At 46.3% G+C, this 16,306-nt stretch overlaps 1 protein-coding gene across 2 annotated transcripts in view; it reads left to right on the forward strand.

Annotated features, from left to right (window-relative positions):
- The first annotated feature begins 473 nt into the window (after positions 1-473).
- The window catches only part of LOC101843888 (NADPH--cytochrome P450 reductase), a 45,064-nt gene continuing 29,231 nt past the window's right edge, over positions 474-16,306 (forward strand). The window contains exon 1 of one of the 2 annotated variants that reach the window (XM_005080367.4): positions 474-620. Coding sequence is in view for 1 of the 2 variants with exons in the window: in XM_013120787.3 (XP_012976241.1) it covers positions 1,013-1,052 (40 nt within the window). In the remaining variant the exon portion in view is untranslated. Of the gene's footprint in view, positions 621-684; positions 1,053-16,306 lie in introns of those variants that run through there. The other variant, XM_013120787.3, reaches the window with a different exon arrangement.

Consider the following 16,306-nt stretch of genomic DNA (forward strand, 5'->3'; position numbering starts at 1 on the left):
GCGGAGGCCGGCAGCAGGAGGCCACACGAGGTGGCGCACAGCCACGACCCGGCTGACCCCAGAGATCGAGTTCGGCTGCCCTGGGGAGAGGCAGGGTCACACGCAAGCACAAGCAGCCCCAGCAGAGCAGCCAAACCTCGGAACTAAGCCCAGGGCTGGGCGGGGCCTTCCTAGGGGGGCGTGGCCCAGACGTCGGCGCATGGCCTGGGGGGCGGGGCTTCTCCGAGGAGAGGAGAGGGGCGTGGCCTAGAAACTGAGCAACCGAACTGGGCGCCTCCGGGCTCCGGGGCGTGCCTTTTCCGGGGAGAGCTGAGCAGCGAGGGACCGAGAGCTCGGCTCAGGGGCGGAGCTTTCCGAGGAGAGCCGAGGGGCGTGGCCCACGGGGACCGTACCAAGTGCACAGGTTTGGGAGGGGGGCAAAGGAAAGGCGGCCTGCCTCTAGCGCGCGCGCGTGCGGCTCTCGTGGGCGGAGTCTCGGCTGCGCTGACCACGCCCCACCCCCGCCGCCTGCGGGGTGGTGGTAGCGCCTCAGTGGTGCGGGCTTGCGTCCGGCCCCGGTGCCTCAGAGGTCTACCCGGCCGAGCGCGCAGTGTGAGCGGGTCGCTACCGAGGGGCGCAGGGTGAGTGGGGACTGGGGCACCTTGGGGGAGGCTCCGCGATTCCGGGCCACCTCCTGTCGTTGCGGCCATCCGGCTTGTGACTCCGGGGAGGGCTTCTAGGCCGGATCTCCGCAGGTCTCACCCGGTGTAGGAAGGCGAGCCTTCCCACCTCGGCCCGAACCCGGGGAGGTGCTTCCCACCACCACCTAACCCGTCGCGGGCCGTATTGAGGGTGGTCGTTTCCAGACGCCTCCCTAGAGCTGCCTTCACCTGAGGGTCGGGTCTTTGCATCTGCGGTCCGGTCTTCGCGACTCCGCTCTCAGGCAAGGCAGCGTTCCCTCTCCAAGCCTCAGTTTCCCCACCTGTGCGACGGGACTTTTGGAGCAGCAGATTATGAAACCACTCACGTTAGAATGAGCGCTATGAGGGCGAATAGGACCCGGCAACAATCAGGTAGGCTCAGCTAGGGTAGCCTGGGGATCAGTCCCCCAGCGGGCATCCCTGGGGCAGGCCCCCTCTCGGGACAGTGACTGCGACACACCTTTGTCGGACTGTCTTGAGCAGCAGCGACACCCTGAGCTCTTGGGAGTAACCGGGTGAGAGGTCGAGATCTGCCGGGCGGACGGCAGGAACGGGGCTTCTTCCCACAGTGCTTGACCTGGATTGGTTTTGGGGTTTTTTCCCACTCTCGTTTTCTTTCCTGAGACGATTCAGCATTGTGTAAGCCAGCGACCAGCACCGAGATTTCAGGGACAATTCAGTGAAAGCGGCTGTGTGTTGGAAATAGACCCATAAAACTTGAGCGGTTAGCTCCCAGCCTAGCCGTGCAGGAGAATAAGGGGAGCACAAAGGGAGCCTTAACTGGTAGGGCTGGTCCTGGCTTTGAGTCTTGTCACCTTGACAGGATACGTAACTTTTTTGAGCTTCAGTTTTTGTCCTTAGTGATCCAGCTGCCCTCCCCCAGGGTTGACTTCTTGTTTTGGGTTTTATGGTTTGGTTTTGGTGTGTGTGTGTGTGTGTGTGTGAGAGAGAGACAAGGTTTCATTATGTAGCTTAGGCTGGCCTGCACCTTCCCATGAACTGATTGATTCTCCTGTCTCAGCCTCTTGAAGGCAGAAAGTATAGGTGTGTGCCACTTAACCTGACCAGGGTTGTGACATTTTTGGAGCAAGAGATAGTCCTGGAGTTGTTCCAATACTCAGGAGGTTGAAGCAGGAGAGTTCTTTGAATTCAAGGTCAGCAAGTTCCAAGTCAGCCAGGGCTTCAAACTGAGACCCTGTCTGAGTAAAACTGAAAAGAGGAGGCTGGGGTCCTGACTGGTGGTAGGGAGAACTGGGCTGTTCTTTGTAAGCCAGGTGGTTATCTAACTGGAGACTTGTTCTTACTGTACAAGACAGTAATTCCTGGAGCTGTTGGTGGCTTTGGTTCATTAACCACACACAAACTCTAACCTCATAGACCCCCCTTGAATGGTGATCTCTGAATTAGCTACTAGTGGGAAAAATGGCTCAGAAATCCTGGATAGTAAAACCAGGAAACCAGAATGGTTCACCTTAGTTTTGTTCTTACAGTGACCCCTTTAAAGAGTTTTCATTGCCAGGTGATGGTGGCACAAGCTTTTAATCCCAGCACTCAGGAGGCAGAGGCAGATGGATCTGTAAGTTCAAGGCCAGCCTGGTCTACAGATCTAGTTCCAGGACAGCCAAGGCTACACAGAGAAACCCTGTCTGACTCCCCTGCTCGCCCCCCCAAAAAGTTTTCACTTTCTTTTGAGAGTGAGTGGATCTTAACTCTTATTTACCCTTTGATAGGGAAATTAGTTTCATTGAGCACATTGCTCAGTCATTGTCAAAAAGTGGTCAGAAAACAGGCCTGCACTGGAGAAAATGGAATATTATAATATTACCATCACACTTGGCACTTGAGAAAATAAGGGGTAGGATTTAGGCTTTGGAAGACTCCAGAGTTGGACTTTGGTACCTGGAGATCACAGGCTTGATGGCAGCTTGGATACCTCAGATGAAGACATCCTGTCAGAGGGAGTTTATAAGCACTCACAGGAGATGATGTCTGTGTCCTGATAAACCTGAAATTTCAGGACCATTCCATTCTGGGTTGAGGTTTTCTTAACTCCTTGAAAATCAGGATCTGCATCCATTAGGTAAGTCTCTGTGTACTTAGCTGAGAACTGCCTGCCAAGAGGAAAACATTTACTTACTAAACCCATAGGACATTTCAACATTGCAATTTTGAATCTAGTTGTTTTGAGACAGGGTCTTAGGTAGCCCACACTGACCTTGAATCCCTGATCCTCCTACCTCTGCCTCCTAAGTGCTGGGATTATAGACATGTACCACCACTCCTGACTCTAGCATCTAGTTCTTAGGGATTTTCCCACCTTTTTGAAAGCTTACACAGTTGTGGTATCTTTTGTCATCCCAAGAGGCTCCAGCAGCATCCTTAGCTGGTGTATAACCATTTCACACACCAAGCCAGGCCTCTGGGCCTCAGCTGAGTGAGACGTAACTATCCTAGTGTATTTTTTTCTTTATTAGATTTTCATACAGGTATCTATTGTATATTGAGCATATTCCTTCACACATACCCATACATTTTTTCTCTTTCTTTTTCCATTTACCATGTACTAGACAGGCACTCTATCAACCCACTCAAGGCTTGAGGGCATGGTAAGATCTCATCTCAAAAAAAATAAATAATAGAACCAATATCACAAAGCAGGACTGAGTATACACCCTCTTCTATGTCTTACTACATATTTTATTATAGTAAAAGAAACAATGTGTATCTTCTAGAGATAGAAAATACCAGTTCATAGTTCATTTCTCCCCTCCCCTTTTCTCGATGTTTTGTGACAAGGTCTTGCTAAGTAGTCCTGGCTGGCCCAGAACTACTTGTATAACCCAGGCTAGCCTTAAACTTGTAGCAATCCTCCTGCCTCATCTTTCCAAGTGTGGTGTTTACAGGGTATGTATTAGCTCCCTAGCGCCAAATCCTCATTATTATTTATTTGACATGGACTTCAGAGCAAAACTCATCTTCCCGCACAGCTCTGCTGTTTGGCATTTGTCAGAAATCTAGACTCACTGGGTCAGAGGCAGCAAGTCTGCTGGTACAAGCTTTGGTTTCTTCATCAGTAGAGTTAGGGGAAGAATCCCTGTCCCATCAGTCTCCCAGATTAGTGCAGAAGCTTGCTTAATTTTTATTTTTAATGAGTTTCATTTTTGTCATTTGTTCTCGTGCAGTGAATGGCCTTAATCTCCCCCGGATTCGGGGTGTTTTGTTTTTTAAATAAGGCCTTGCGTCTAAGTACCAGTCCTCCTGCCTCAGTCTTAGAAGTGATGGGCTTCCAGGTGTGCCTGACCATGCCCAGGTAGAAGGTGGCTTGTTGATTCTTGCTGTTCTTGGCAGACTTAGGTCCCCATGGAATGATACTTGAGAGGCCCTCAGGGTGTGTCTATGTAGACTCTGGTTCAGCTCCTTGAGAACCTTGCTGGGGACAGAAGCAAACAGAAAACTAAATACATATTACAGAATAAGCCAAGTTTATCCCTGGGGTGACAGGTTTCGAGGTGCTTTGTAGTGCTGAGTGTTCGCAATGGAGCATGCCAGAAGAGCCGCCTTGAGAGGCAGGGAATTGTGCCATGCGCTAGGCAGCCAGTACCATTGAGTCTTTCAGAGTCAGTTTCTCACTGACCTGAAGCCGGCTGCTTTGGCTGGAAGGCTGCTTTGGCTGGAATCGCTGGGCTACAAGTCCCAGGGATCCACCAGTCTCCGCCTCCCCAGCACTGGGATTTACAAGTGCATTGCAATATGCTGGCTTTTTTTTTTTTACACTAGGTTTTAGAAATTGAAGCACTTTACCAATTGATCTGTCTCCCCATCCCTTGTGTCCCTTGTTTCTTTGGTTCAATTTTTTAAAATTACGTTTATTTATGGGGTGAGGGCATATGCCACATGGCCTGTGTACCATGTCAGAGCACAGCTTGGGTCCCACAGGGATCAAACTCAGGTCATGAGTTGTGGTGGCACGTGCCTTTACCCACGGAGCCTTCTCACTTCCCTCTTTGATTTTTTTGTCATGGAGTCTTACGTTATAGCCCAGTTTGGCCTGGAGTTCACTATATATCCGAGGCTGAACTTGAACTATCAAATGATAGGTGGCCAGAAGGGGACACCAGGTCTCCTGGAACTAGATTCAGGTTGTGGACTGTTTGGCATGGGTTCTACAAGTACCTTTAATTGTTGAGCCATCTCCAACCCCCTCATCCCCCACCCTTTTAAAATGTAAATTTAATTCATTCTTTGAGCACGAAAACACAAAAATTATACTTACTAATAGATAAACGGATGCTTTATTTTCCAATAAGTCATCTTGCTTGCCCACTATTTCAGTTTTTTGTTTTTTTTGGTTTTTAAGGACAGGGATTCTCTGTGTTTCCCTGGCTGTCCAGGAACTTGCTCTTTAGACCAGGCTGGCCTTGAACTCACAGAGATCCCGAGTCCTAGGATTAGTGGCATGCACAGCCACTTCCCCAGCTCCTATTTCAGTTTTAAGATATTACTTAGATGGAGGCCAGTCTCAGCATTATCTTTTGATTGGCATGCTGGGGTCCTGAGATCTGATCTTCTTTGTATAACACAGCTAAGAGAATTCTACATGTGATTTCCAGAAACTTAACAGTTTCTGATTGGGGATGTGGCCCGGTAGGTAGAGTGCTCACTTAGCCCTGGGTTCCATTCCCAGCATGTCTGTAATCCAGGAGGTGGAGGTAGACAGATCAGTTCAAGATTATTCTCAGCAACATCATAAATTGGAGACTAGCCTGTACTACATAAGACCCTGTCTCACAAAGGGAGAGAAAGAAGGAAGGAAGGCATTTGAAGGATAAAGGATAATTGGATGGCACTGCAATCTGTGGTACCTTGGCAGTGATTTGTTCTGATAGTGGACAGGAGATAGATAGCCTGTGGTAGGGCAATTAATTTGAGTTTGGCTTTTTCTGCCTGATTGTGTAACAGGAAGAATAATAGACAAGGTGTGCCTTCTAAGGTGGAACTCACGTCATTTTGCTTATAAGTGAAGCTTACAGGTGGTATTGAGTCATTTGACTTTATGTACCCTGGTCATAGTCAGTATCATGACCCTTCCCTGTCTGACCTTCCCAGAGTTCAGCCTCCACATCATCTCTTCCTGGGATGGTTCATGTTCACCCCACCATGAACTTGTAAGACTTTGATCTTCACAGTGTGTATTGTATTGCGTACTGCATCAGTATAAAGGTTCACAGGACTGGGTAGATACACACAAACTCTCAATAACCTTCCCAGTACACAAATGCAATGATTGAGGGTCACCCAGGGTCAGTTTTCAGGACAGCAAACAGAGATGAAGGCCCTCAGATACACAGATTGTGTCAGCCAATTGTGCCAGGCTCCTCTCGGGTGGGGCTGAGGGGAGTGCACATTCCAGGCATCCCAGTTTCCTGACCTGGGTTTGTAGTCTGGTGAAGAAAGCTGTGTGTTGGCTTTGCTTAAAGGTTCAGTGCCTTTCTGGTTGTTTATAAAACCACAATATCACTTGGACAGGTCAGTTGGGGTTCCTTATATAATGCTATTTGAGGACTGGGAGTGTGCCTGTCATGGGTTTGCTCACTGGTATTTCATTTAGAGAGAGAGAGAGAGAGAGAGAGAGAGAGAGAGAGAGAGAGAGAGAGAGAGAGAGAGAGTGTGTGTGTGTGTGTGTGTGTGTGTGTGTGTGTGTAAGCCAAAGGACAACTTTGTGAAGTTAGTTCTCCATTATGTAGATCCTGAGGATTGAACTCAGGTCTTCAGACTTCGCAGAAAGTGCCTTTCCCCACTGACCCATCTCACTGGCCCCTAAAACAGTATTCTTGGGGACTGGGTTGTCCCTCAGCATTGGAGCACTGGCCTACTATGCAGAAGGTCCTGGGGTTCCATTCTCAGTACCATAAAGATAATCAGGTTCTTGCAGTATGATCTGGAGGTCACATAAGTACCTCAACAGCCATAACTGCCACCAATGCGGTCTCTGTTCCTGACAGTGGTCCTGCCATCTTTCTGTCCCTGGCTCCCAGAGCTCTCAAGGACAAATGCTACCTTCCCTTTTCCCTTTTATTCTGGGTCTGCAGCTGCCATCACATCTGGGTTTTGGTCTTCAAATCTTTTTCTGTAATTGCATGGTCTTACAGTTGCTGTTGTGCTAGTCCTCAAACTGACCTCTCTCTCTAGAGTATTTTTGTTACTATTAATGTGGATGTATGTGTGTGTTTATGGTGTGTGTGTGTGTGTGTGTGTGTGTGTGTGTGTGTGTTATAGCACGGGTCTGGAGGTGCAAGGACAACTTTGTAGAGTCAGATCTCTCCTTCCATCTTTACATGGATCCCAGGGGTCAACCTCAGATTGCCAGACTTGCAAGCAAGTGCCTTTACTCACTTGAGTCATTCTGCTGCCCACTTTTCTTTCTTTGAGACAGGATTTTGCCATGTCCAGGCTGACCTGGAATTCATAATTCTCTGCTTCTCCCCACCCATTTTCCAATCTGTCCATGGTACCATTGCTAGACTGATTTTTTTTCATCCTAGTCGTTTTAAAGACTATTTTTATGTGCATTGGTGTTTTGCCTGCTTGTGTATATGTGTGTCTGGTTCTGGTGGAGCCAGAAGAGTGTGTCAGACCCCCTGGAACTGGAGTTGTAGGTAGTTGTGAGCCACCGCATGGGTGCTGGGAATTGAACCTGGGTCCTCTGCAAGAACAGTACATGCTCTTAACCACTGACTCATCTCTTCAGTCCCTGCTAGATTGATCTTGAAGACTGTTTTTGTGTTTTCTTTTCTATTTTTTCTTTGTTTCTTTATAATTTATTTATTGAGATAGGGTTTCCTGTAGCCCAGGCTTGTCTTAAACTTGCTCTGTACCCAAGGCTGTCTTTGAACTCCTGATCTTCCTGCCTTCACCTCTTGTGTGCTAAGATTACAGGCACTTACTGCCATGCCTCATTTGAATACTGCTCTTTCCCACCCCTTGCCCACATTACTTAAGAATTTTTGTGTAGAGGGCTGGAGACATGGCTCAGTGGTTAAGAGCACTGGTTGTTCTTCTAGAGGACCCAGGTTCAATTTCCAGCAACCACATGGCAGCTCACAACTGTCTGTAACTCTAGTTCTAAAGGATTTGATACCTTTACACCAATGCACATAAAATAAAGTTAAATTAAAAAATATATATATATAGTTTTTGTGTAGGCAGAGGAACTCTGTGAGTTCAAGGCCAGCCTGGTCTATAAAGTGAGTTCCAGGACAGCCAGAGCTACACAGAGAAACCCTGTCTCCAAAAACAAAAACAAAGAATTTTTGTGTATTGTGTTTTCAGGAAGGTACTGGGGGTGGGGCATGAAATCAGGGATCCATGTGTGTCAGTACATTCTCTACCTTTAAGCTGTACTCCAGCCTTGCTCAAGAGTTTAAAACCATTCTCATCTGTTGAGTATGTGTTTTTCTTCCGTGTTTACCTTTTATAAAGTAGCCACTAACAAAAGGAGTCTAGCCAGGCTAGCTTCTCATTTCTGTAATCCTGCCCTTGGCTGAGGTAGGAGAACTCCAAGTCTGAGGCTAGCTAGCCTGCACTACATAATGAGACAGTGTTTCATAAAATGAAATGAAAACTTATACCCAGTGGTGATATAGTTGGAATGGTAGGTGAGTTCAGTGAGAGCAGTGAACTTCTAGTTATTTTTGTGAAGATAAGCTAGTGCCTGAAGCAGTGCCAGGCATAAGATGGACAGTGCTCAGTTGGTAGTAACTAGATGAATAGATGACTAAATGAATGAATGAATATGACTTCATTCTCCCAAGAAATACTGTTGATCTCTGTCCTGTGTGTTGACTGGACCTAGATGGCCAATTAAGTCTTATCTATATTTTTTTGAAGATTGTTATTGTAAGGTACAAGTTTGTTTTTATTATTTTTATTTACTTATTTTTGCTTTTTTGAGACAGGGTTTCTCTGAGTAGCCCTAGCTGTCCTAGAACTCACTGTGTAGACCAGGCTGGCTTTGAACTCAGAGATCGGCCTGCCTCTGCCTCCAGAGAGAGTGTTGGGATTAAAGACTGCCACCACTGTCCAGCTATTTTTAATTTTTATATTAAAATTGTGTATATGTATGTGTATGTACATGTGAGGGCATCAGATCCCCTGCAGCCAAAGTTACAGGTGGTTGTGAGCGACTGAATGTGAGTGCTGGGAACTGAACTCAAGTCTTCTGGAAAGGCAGCAAGTTCCCTTAACCACTGAGCCATCTCTCCAGCCTCTTAGTTCCTTTAGTCAGAGCATTTTATCACAGCAATTAGAAAGTAACAAATATGCTGGGCAGTTGGTGGTGGCACACACCTTTAATCCCAGCACTCGGCAGGTAGAGGCAGGAGGATCTCTGTGAGTTCCAGGCCAGCCTTGTCTACAGAGTAAGTGTCAGGACAGGCACCAAAGCTACCCAGAGAAACCCTATTTCAAAAACAACAACAACAACAAAAAGAAAATAACAAATTCACACAAAGCCATGTTCTTCTGTGGCTCTACTGGTTTGTAAGATAATCGAATCCCACGTGCTCTTTCCAGCAAACCAAGACCTGGGAGGCAAGTAGTTGAACCAGATGAGAATCAAGAGAAACTCTTGGCGCTGGAGAGATGGCTCAATTTTCTAGCACCCACATGGCAACTCACACCGGTTCCAGGGGAGGCAGCATCCTCACGTAGACACATGCAGGCAAAACATTAATAAAATAAAAACAAATGTTTTAAAAAGAGAGAGAAGCTATTGTGATTGAGCACGGAACTCAGCGCAGAACTTTCTAGGAGTCAAGGCGAAGGAACATGGGACGCACAGCTGACAGTTCTGGAGGCACAAGGCAACCGGGTCCATCACCAGGGTCACCAGGTGTGCCTTTCCTAGGCCTTCCTGTGTAAGGGTCATCGCCCAAGCAGCTAGCAGCAGCCCAAGCTCAGTATTCATGGAGCTCTTCGTGCCTGCCAGGCTGACTCTGAGATGCCGGGATTGTGCTTCCGTGAGATGAAAGGTGATAATAGTGGAGGCCAGAGTAGTGGATAGAGCATTCCACAGAACCAGAGGGGTAGGGAGCTGGAGAGATGGCCCAGCAGTTAAGAGCACCTGGGTTCAGTTCTCAGCGCCCACATCCTTTTGAATTACAACTGCCTGTAACTTTAGTTCCAGTGGATCCGATGTTCTCTACTGGCCTGTGGACAGTGTACTCGCATATGCGTATCACCATACCTGCCTCTTATTTCTGTGTGTGTGTGTGTGTGTGTGTGTGTGTGTGTGTGTGAGAGAGAGAGAGAGAGAGAGAGAGAGAGAGAGAGAGAGAGAGAGAGAGAGAGAGAGAGAGAGAGAGAGAGGAGGTTGGAGGGAACCTTAGTTGCTCAGGAATTGTCCACCTGTGTTTTGTTTATTTTATGAATATGGTTATTTTGTCTGCATATATGTTACATGTAGCGAGCCGCCAGTGTGTTCGTGGCTACAGCACTACCATACTTCACAACGATCCGAGGCTAAGGGCTAAGGATGAAAATGAAGACAAAGCAGCTCATTCTTACAAGGGGAATGGCATTTATTATTACAAGGGTGGAGCCTTATATACCAGAGTCAGGTATGGTGGAAAAATCACCAAGGTCAGATGCCTCCATTCCTAGGGCCCTTCAGCAAAAGGTGGGCCCAAAACAGGAATTAGCATTTAGACAAAGGATGGAAAACAGGAACTTGCATGCAGGCGTTACTGGGAGGAGGGGACAAGAAGTGTTTAGCTAAAAGCCCCTAGTAACAAGCTGTCAGCAGAACCCCCATGGGGGAAGGGTGCAACAAATCCCCTTTTTATATATAATTTAAAAATGAGCATCTGGGCGGGGCGGTGGTGGCGCACGCCTTTAATCCCAGCAGAGGCAGAGGCAGGCGGATCTCTATGAGTTCGAGGCTGGGCTGGACCGATAGCCTCTGAAACAATACAGAGAAACCCTGTCTCGTAAAAACCAAAAAAGAAAAAAAAAAGAAAAAAAAATGAGCATATGGCTTAAAAAACCAAAAAAAAAAAAAAAAAAAGAAAAAAAGAAAAAAGAAAAAAAAAAAAAGAGCATCTGGCTTAGGTTGCCCAGGACATTAACATCTATTTTACCTGTCATTGAGAAGTCTGTCCAGGCTTCACAAACCCTCTGTCTTAGGTTGATAGATGTCCCCCAGGACATACCCGTCATTGATAACTCATTTGTCTTGCTGGCTCAACCAGGCCTGCACTGAGGGGTTGTCAAGGAAAGCATGATCTGCTTTGTCTGAAAATGGCGCTGGGCTTGTGGCCTTTCCAAAAGGCAAACTAGGGCTGAAGACTGTATTTCCCAGGGTCAAAATCCCTAGGGCTAGTGATCCACTCCATTTCTTAAGTAATAGACCTGTCCATTGCAGTCCCATTAAGAGGGGATCTCCCAAAAGGGAGGCACCCTGGTCTCAGTTAGAATAGCCAATTAAGTCCATTTGTTAATTAAGATTTAAAGTACCCAATTGTAATTAGTATAAATTTGGGAACTTAAGGTAGAGGCATCCTCCCCTGGGGGTTTATCTAGCATGCCTGTGGTGACAACTGGCTAAGAGATAGGGAAGCCAAAAACTGCAGCAGCTGTGATGTCAAGTCTCTCCCATGTCGTGTGAGGATGAGTTGGTTCTCTCCTGAGTGTTCCATTGGAATAGGCGTGACACCTAGAACACAGACCTCCAAGGCTGATTAACAGCTTCTCAAGCGGCATTCCTGGAGGAAATAATTAAACATTTCTCCCTAGGGAGTGTTATTAAATATAGCAAAGTCCAAGCAGGCAAATCCATCCTGAGGGTTTTCTTTCCTAGGCTATGGTTGAGGCTGGTTATAGCTGGATACATCTGACACTGAAGACCTGCCAGCATCAGGATAGGCAGGTTCCTCATTAAAGCCTAATGAGTCTATAGGCTGCTATGAGTATCAGCAGGAACAGAGCGCACACAACGCTCTGGAACCCAAATTGGGTACTCACCATCTTGTGAGAAAACACAAACAGACCCTTGGGCCCAAACCAAAACTGGATCTGGTCCTCTCCAAAGACCTGAGGTCAGGGCTTTCCATTTAACTAGAGGTTTTTGCTGTACAGCAGACTGTCAATGACGATCTGCTGCGGAGTTGCCAGAAGCATCCACAATTAAAAAAATTTAAGATATAGAGGATAAGTGATAGAGTAGAGTGAGGGGAGCCAAGGTGACCCCCATGGTCCCCCTTCTTAACTTTAGGTAAATAGGCTTTTCAAAAAGCGTGTTCCACAATAGCCTTGGGGGTTGTAAGAAATTCCAGTTTTGGGGGAGATATCAAAATCTAGACAAAAGTGATTGAAACTTCTGCTGACATAGGCAGGCCATTATCAGTCTTAATTTGTTTTGGGACCCCCATGTAAGCAAAAGCCTGTACACAGTGGCTCTTAACATCTTTTACTTTTTCACCAGAGTGGGCAGAGTCGAGTATCAGGTGGGAAAAAGTATCTACAGAAACATGGACAAACTGTAATTTACCAAAGGATGGCACATGTGTTACATCTATTTGCCAAATGTGGTTAGGCAAAAGTCCTCGAGGAATGACCCCCAAGTGAGGCACAGGAAAAAATCCTACACAAAGAGGGCAATCATTAACTATTTGAACAACCTGTTCTTTGGTAATCCCAGTATGAAAGCGTAAGGACCCTGCACTAAGATGAAAGCGCTTGTGTAGGGATTGTGCTTTAGTGAGTCCTTGTAAAACCACACTGATTTGAGCATACCTGTCAGCCATGCTGAGGGGTCCTGGAAAAGGGGTGTGGGCCCTAAGATGTCCCACAAATACAGGTTCGGTCCGTTGCCATAACAGACCTTGTACCTGTAAAAATTTTCTTGTATCCTAGAGATGGGAATGACATAGGCAGCAGTCTCTAAGGGTTGGATAATATGAGCAACATATTGACTATCAGTATAAATGTTTAATGCTTCCGTGGGGAAGAGTTGTAGAGCCAAGGCCAGGGCTGAAAGTTCGGCCATTTGGGCAGAAGTTGCAGGAATTCTGGCTGTCTTAATGATCGGATAAGAAGAACCATCTGTGAAAACCACTCACCCCTTAGAAATAGGCCGAGGAACCACAATTTTCGGGAAAATTAAAGGATGCATTTTAAAAAAGGAAACCAAATTGTTGGGTGGGTAATGATTATCAAAACAACTCTGAGTAGCAGAGAGAAAAATGGCCCAGTCACAATTATTATTTTGTAGCCATTCTATTTGTTGACAGGACAAAGGTGTAACAACCTGATCTGGCTCCTTACCAAAGATTTGTAAGGCAATTTTTTGCACTTTAACAGGAGCACAACTATAGCTTGAGGGTAGGACACCACAGATTTAGAAGGGGAGGCTCAAGAATGAACCCAAAGAATTGGACTCTCTTGCCAAAAAACTCCCGTAGGAGCATGAGCAGAACAAAACACTAAAATTTTAGAGGCTGGGCATAGTCTATAAAATCCAAATGAGCCCCTTCTAAGGCCTTTTCAATCAAATGAATACACTCCCGTCCTGCTGTAGTGAGGACTCTGGGAGAGTTGGGATCCGAATCACCTTGTAATATATAAAAAGAGGTTTAAGTTGCCCAGTGGTAATTTTTAAGCTAGGTCTGATTCAATTGATATCTCCCAGAAGCTTTTGAAAATAATTTAACGTTTTAAGAGTATCCAGGTGAAGACTGACCTTTTTTGAGGGCACACCCTGTTATGAAGCAAGTGGTGTCCTAGATAATGATATGGAAACCCCTTCTGTACCTTCTCTGGTGCTAATTTTAAGTCAGCCAACCCTAAGGTGGCCTGAAGATCCCCAAAGGGAGATAATAATAGCTTTTTCTTTTGACACAACCAATAGTAAATCATCCATATAATGAATTATATATAATTGAGGATATTTTTGTCTGACTGGTTCTATAGCCTGAGAAACATAAATTTGACACATGGTAGGCTGCTAGCCATGTGATGGGACAGAACTACCCACTGATATCTCTTATAAGGCTCTCTTAAGTTCAAAGATGGAATACTGAAAGCAAAAAATCAGCAGGATGTAAAGGAATATAAAAAAACAATCCTTTAAATCTATTGCAAGCAAGTGCCAGTCTTTAGGGATGGCCACAGGGGTTGGCAGCCCTGGCTGAGTGGCACCCATGAGCATCATGGTCTTATTAACCCGGCTCAGGTCTTGTAACAGCCTCCACTTACCTGATTTTTTTCTTAATAACAAATATGGTGGTATTCCAGAGAGAGGTCAAGGGGACAATATGACCAGCATCAAGTTGTTCCTGAACCAAAGCAAGAGAAGCCTCCAACTTTACTTTGGATAGGGGCCATTGTTCCACCCATACGGGTTCATCATTTCTCCAAGTGATAGGAATTGTAGGTATTAGAGGCTGTGGAACAATGGCCCCCATTAAAAATGTCCCAATCCTCTCCAGTCTCCAGGAGATCTCTGTACTGGAGGTTTATCAGACACAGGCAGGGGATCACCCTGTAGACCTTTGCCTGGGCAATAGCCTTGCTCCCTAAGCATCTGTTGTACAGGGGGTGTGGTCAGCATGGACCCCATGGCCTTTAGGATATCTCTGCCCCAGAGATTGATTGGAATGTGAGATAAAGGGCTGAAATATACTAGAATGTCCCTCGTCATCTTTCCAGGTTAATAGACAGGAACTTTTACTAGGTGACTTTGCTATCCCTATGCCCTGTAAACTGCTATCTGATTCTTGTAGGGGCCAAGCCTGGGGCTAATGGTTAAGAGAAATGATGGATGTGTCCATTCCAGAATCTACGAGTCCCTGAAAGGTCTGTCCCTCAATAGAGTTATCATTGGTCTAGATTCCATAGTAGACATCCAACAAGCCATAGGTCCTGTAGATCCAAACCCTCCTTCTCCTCTTACGGACTTAAGGAAGGGATTATTAGTTGTAAACTTAGGGGACAAAAGTAATTGAGCAATTCAAGCTCCTTGGGGTATAACAGCGACTCCCTTGCCAGCTTCTACCATAATTTTGATCTCTCCTTCTGTGTCTTCATCAATAACTCCCGGAATGACTCTAACTCCTTTAAGTAGAGTGCTACTCCTTCTTAAAATCAACCCAATTGAGCCTGGTGGTAAAGGGCCCTTGATTCCCATACGCAAAGCTTGGAGTCCCATCTGAAGAGTCAAAACTGCTCTGGTGGAGGAACAGAGGTCCAGTCCTGCGCTACCTGGGGTACCTCTGACAAGGTCCTGGATATAAAGGGGTTCCTCTGAGGTAGGACCTGAATAGGGCAGGAAACAGGTGTATCCAGGGCTCCATACACTTAGGAGTAAGGAACCCGACTCCTGTTTCCCAAAGGTGGCTGAGGATAGCCCTGTACAACAGTCATAGACTGACAACTTCTGGCCCAATGATATCCTCTTTTACAGAGAGGGCAAAGACCTGGCTCTGAACGAGGGGGTGCAACGGAGTCCTTAGCAGGACAATTTTTCTGAAAGTGGCCTGTTTGCTTGCATCCAAAGCACGTCTTAGGTCTGGCCCCCTCCCTGAACTTTCTATTTCCCTGCATAGCAGCAGCAATAACTTGTCCCATAATGTGATGTCCATCTATACCACTACAAATGCGAATATAATCATTGAGGCTCTTGGTTTTGTGAGGCTGTAAAGCCTCCTTACGGTATTTGTTAGCGTTTTAAAAAGCTAATTGTCTTACTAAAGGCATAACATTGTCAGTATCCCCAAATATATGACCTGCAAGTTGTAGGAGCCAGCTCACAAACTCGGAATAGGGTTCAGACGGTCCCTGTAGGATCTTAGAAAGTTGGTCTCCTGCAGCCTCATTAAGCAAGGCCAGCGGCTGCTGAGATCTGTGCCTAAACAGCTGGGTCGTAAAAAATTTGCTGGCCTAGACTTGCATAGGCTCTCGTGCCGGTAAGCATTTCTAAATTCCTATCAGGAAAACCAGCACCTGCGTTGCTCTGCGCTGTCTGGTTACACAGTTCTTGGTATTTACCCCTCCAGATCAAATAATCTCTCCCCAACAGCGAAGTGCGACATAATTGTTGCTAATCACTGGGGGTACAATTCAAGGCTGAAAAGGATTAAAAAACGGCCAGAGTGAAAGGGGCATGAGGCCCATATGCCATAACTGCCTCCTTTAACTGTTTTATATCTTTAAAGTTAAGAGGGAAGTGTTCTCTCTGATTCTGGCCTTGAGGATTAACTGTCTCTATGACTGGAAACATCACTCCGCCCTTCTGCATTTCAGGAGGGGCTGAAGGAAGACAGAGAGAACTGGAATGTTCAGGATTGCAGGCAGGGGGGTGCCGCTCAAGGGAACTTTTTTTTAATTGTTTTTTTAATGATTCATTTATTCTTATTTTATGTGCATTGGTGTTTTACCTTCATGTATATCTGTGTCAGATCCCCTGGAGCTAGAGTCACAGACAGTTGTGAGCTGCCATGTGGGTGCTGGGAGTTGAACCCAGGTCCTTTGGAAGAACAGCCAGTGCTCTTAACCTCTGAACCATCTCTCCAGTCCCTCAAGGGAGCATTTTTTAAACTTGTTTTTTAATTTGAGGACGCCTTTCCCAGGGC

The sequence above is a fragment of the Mesocricetus auratus genome, unplaced genomic scaffold (genome assembly GCF_017639785.1).
Source record: "Mesocricetus auratus isolate SY011 unplaced genomic scaffold, BCM_Maur_2.0 Super-Scaffold_100025, whole genome shotgun sequence".
In the NCBI taxonomy this organism is placed as follows: domain Eukaryota; kingdom Metazoa; phylum Chordata; class Mammalia; order Rodentia; family Cricetidae; genus Mesocricetus; species Mesocricetus auratus.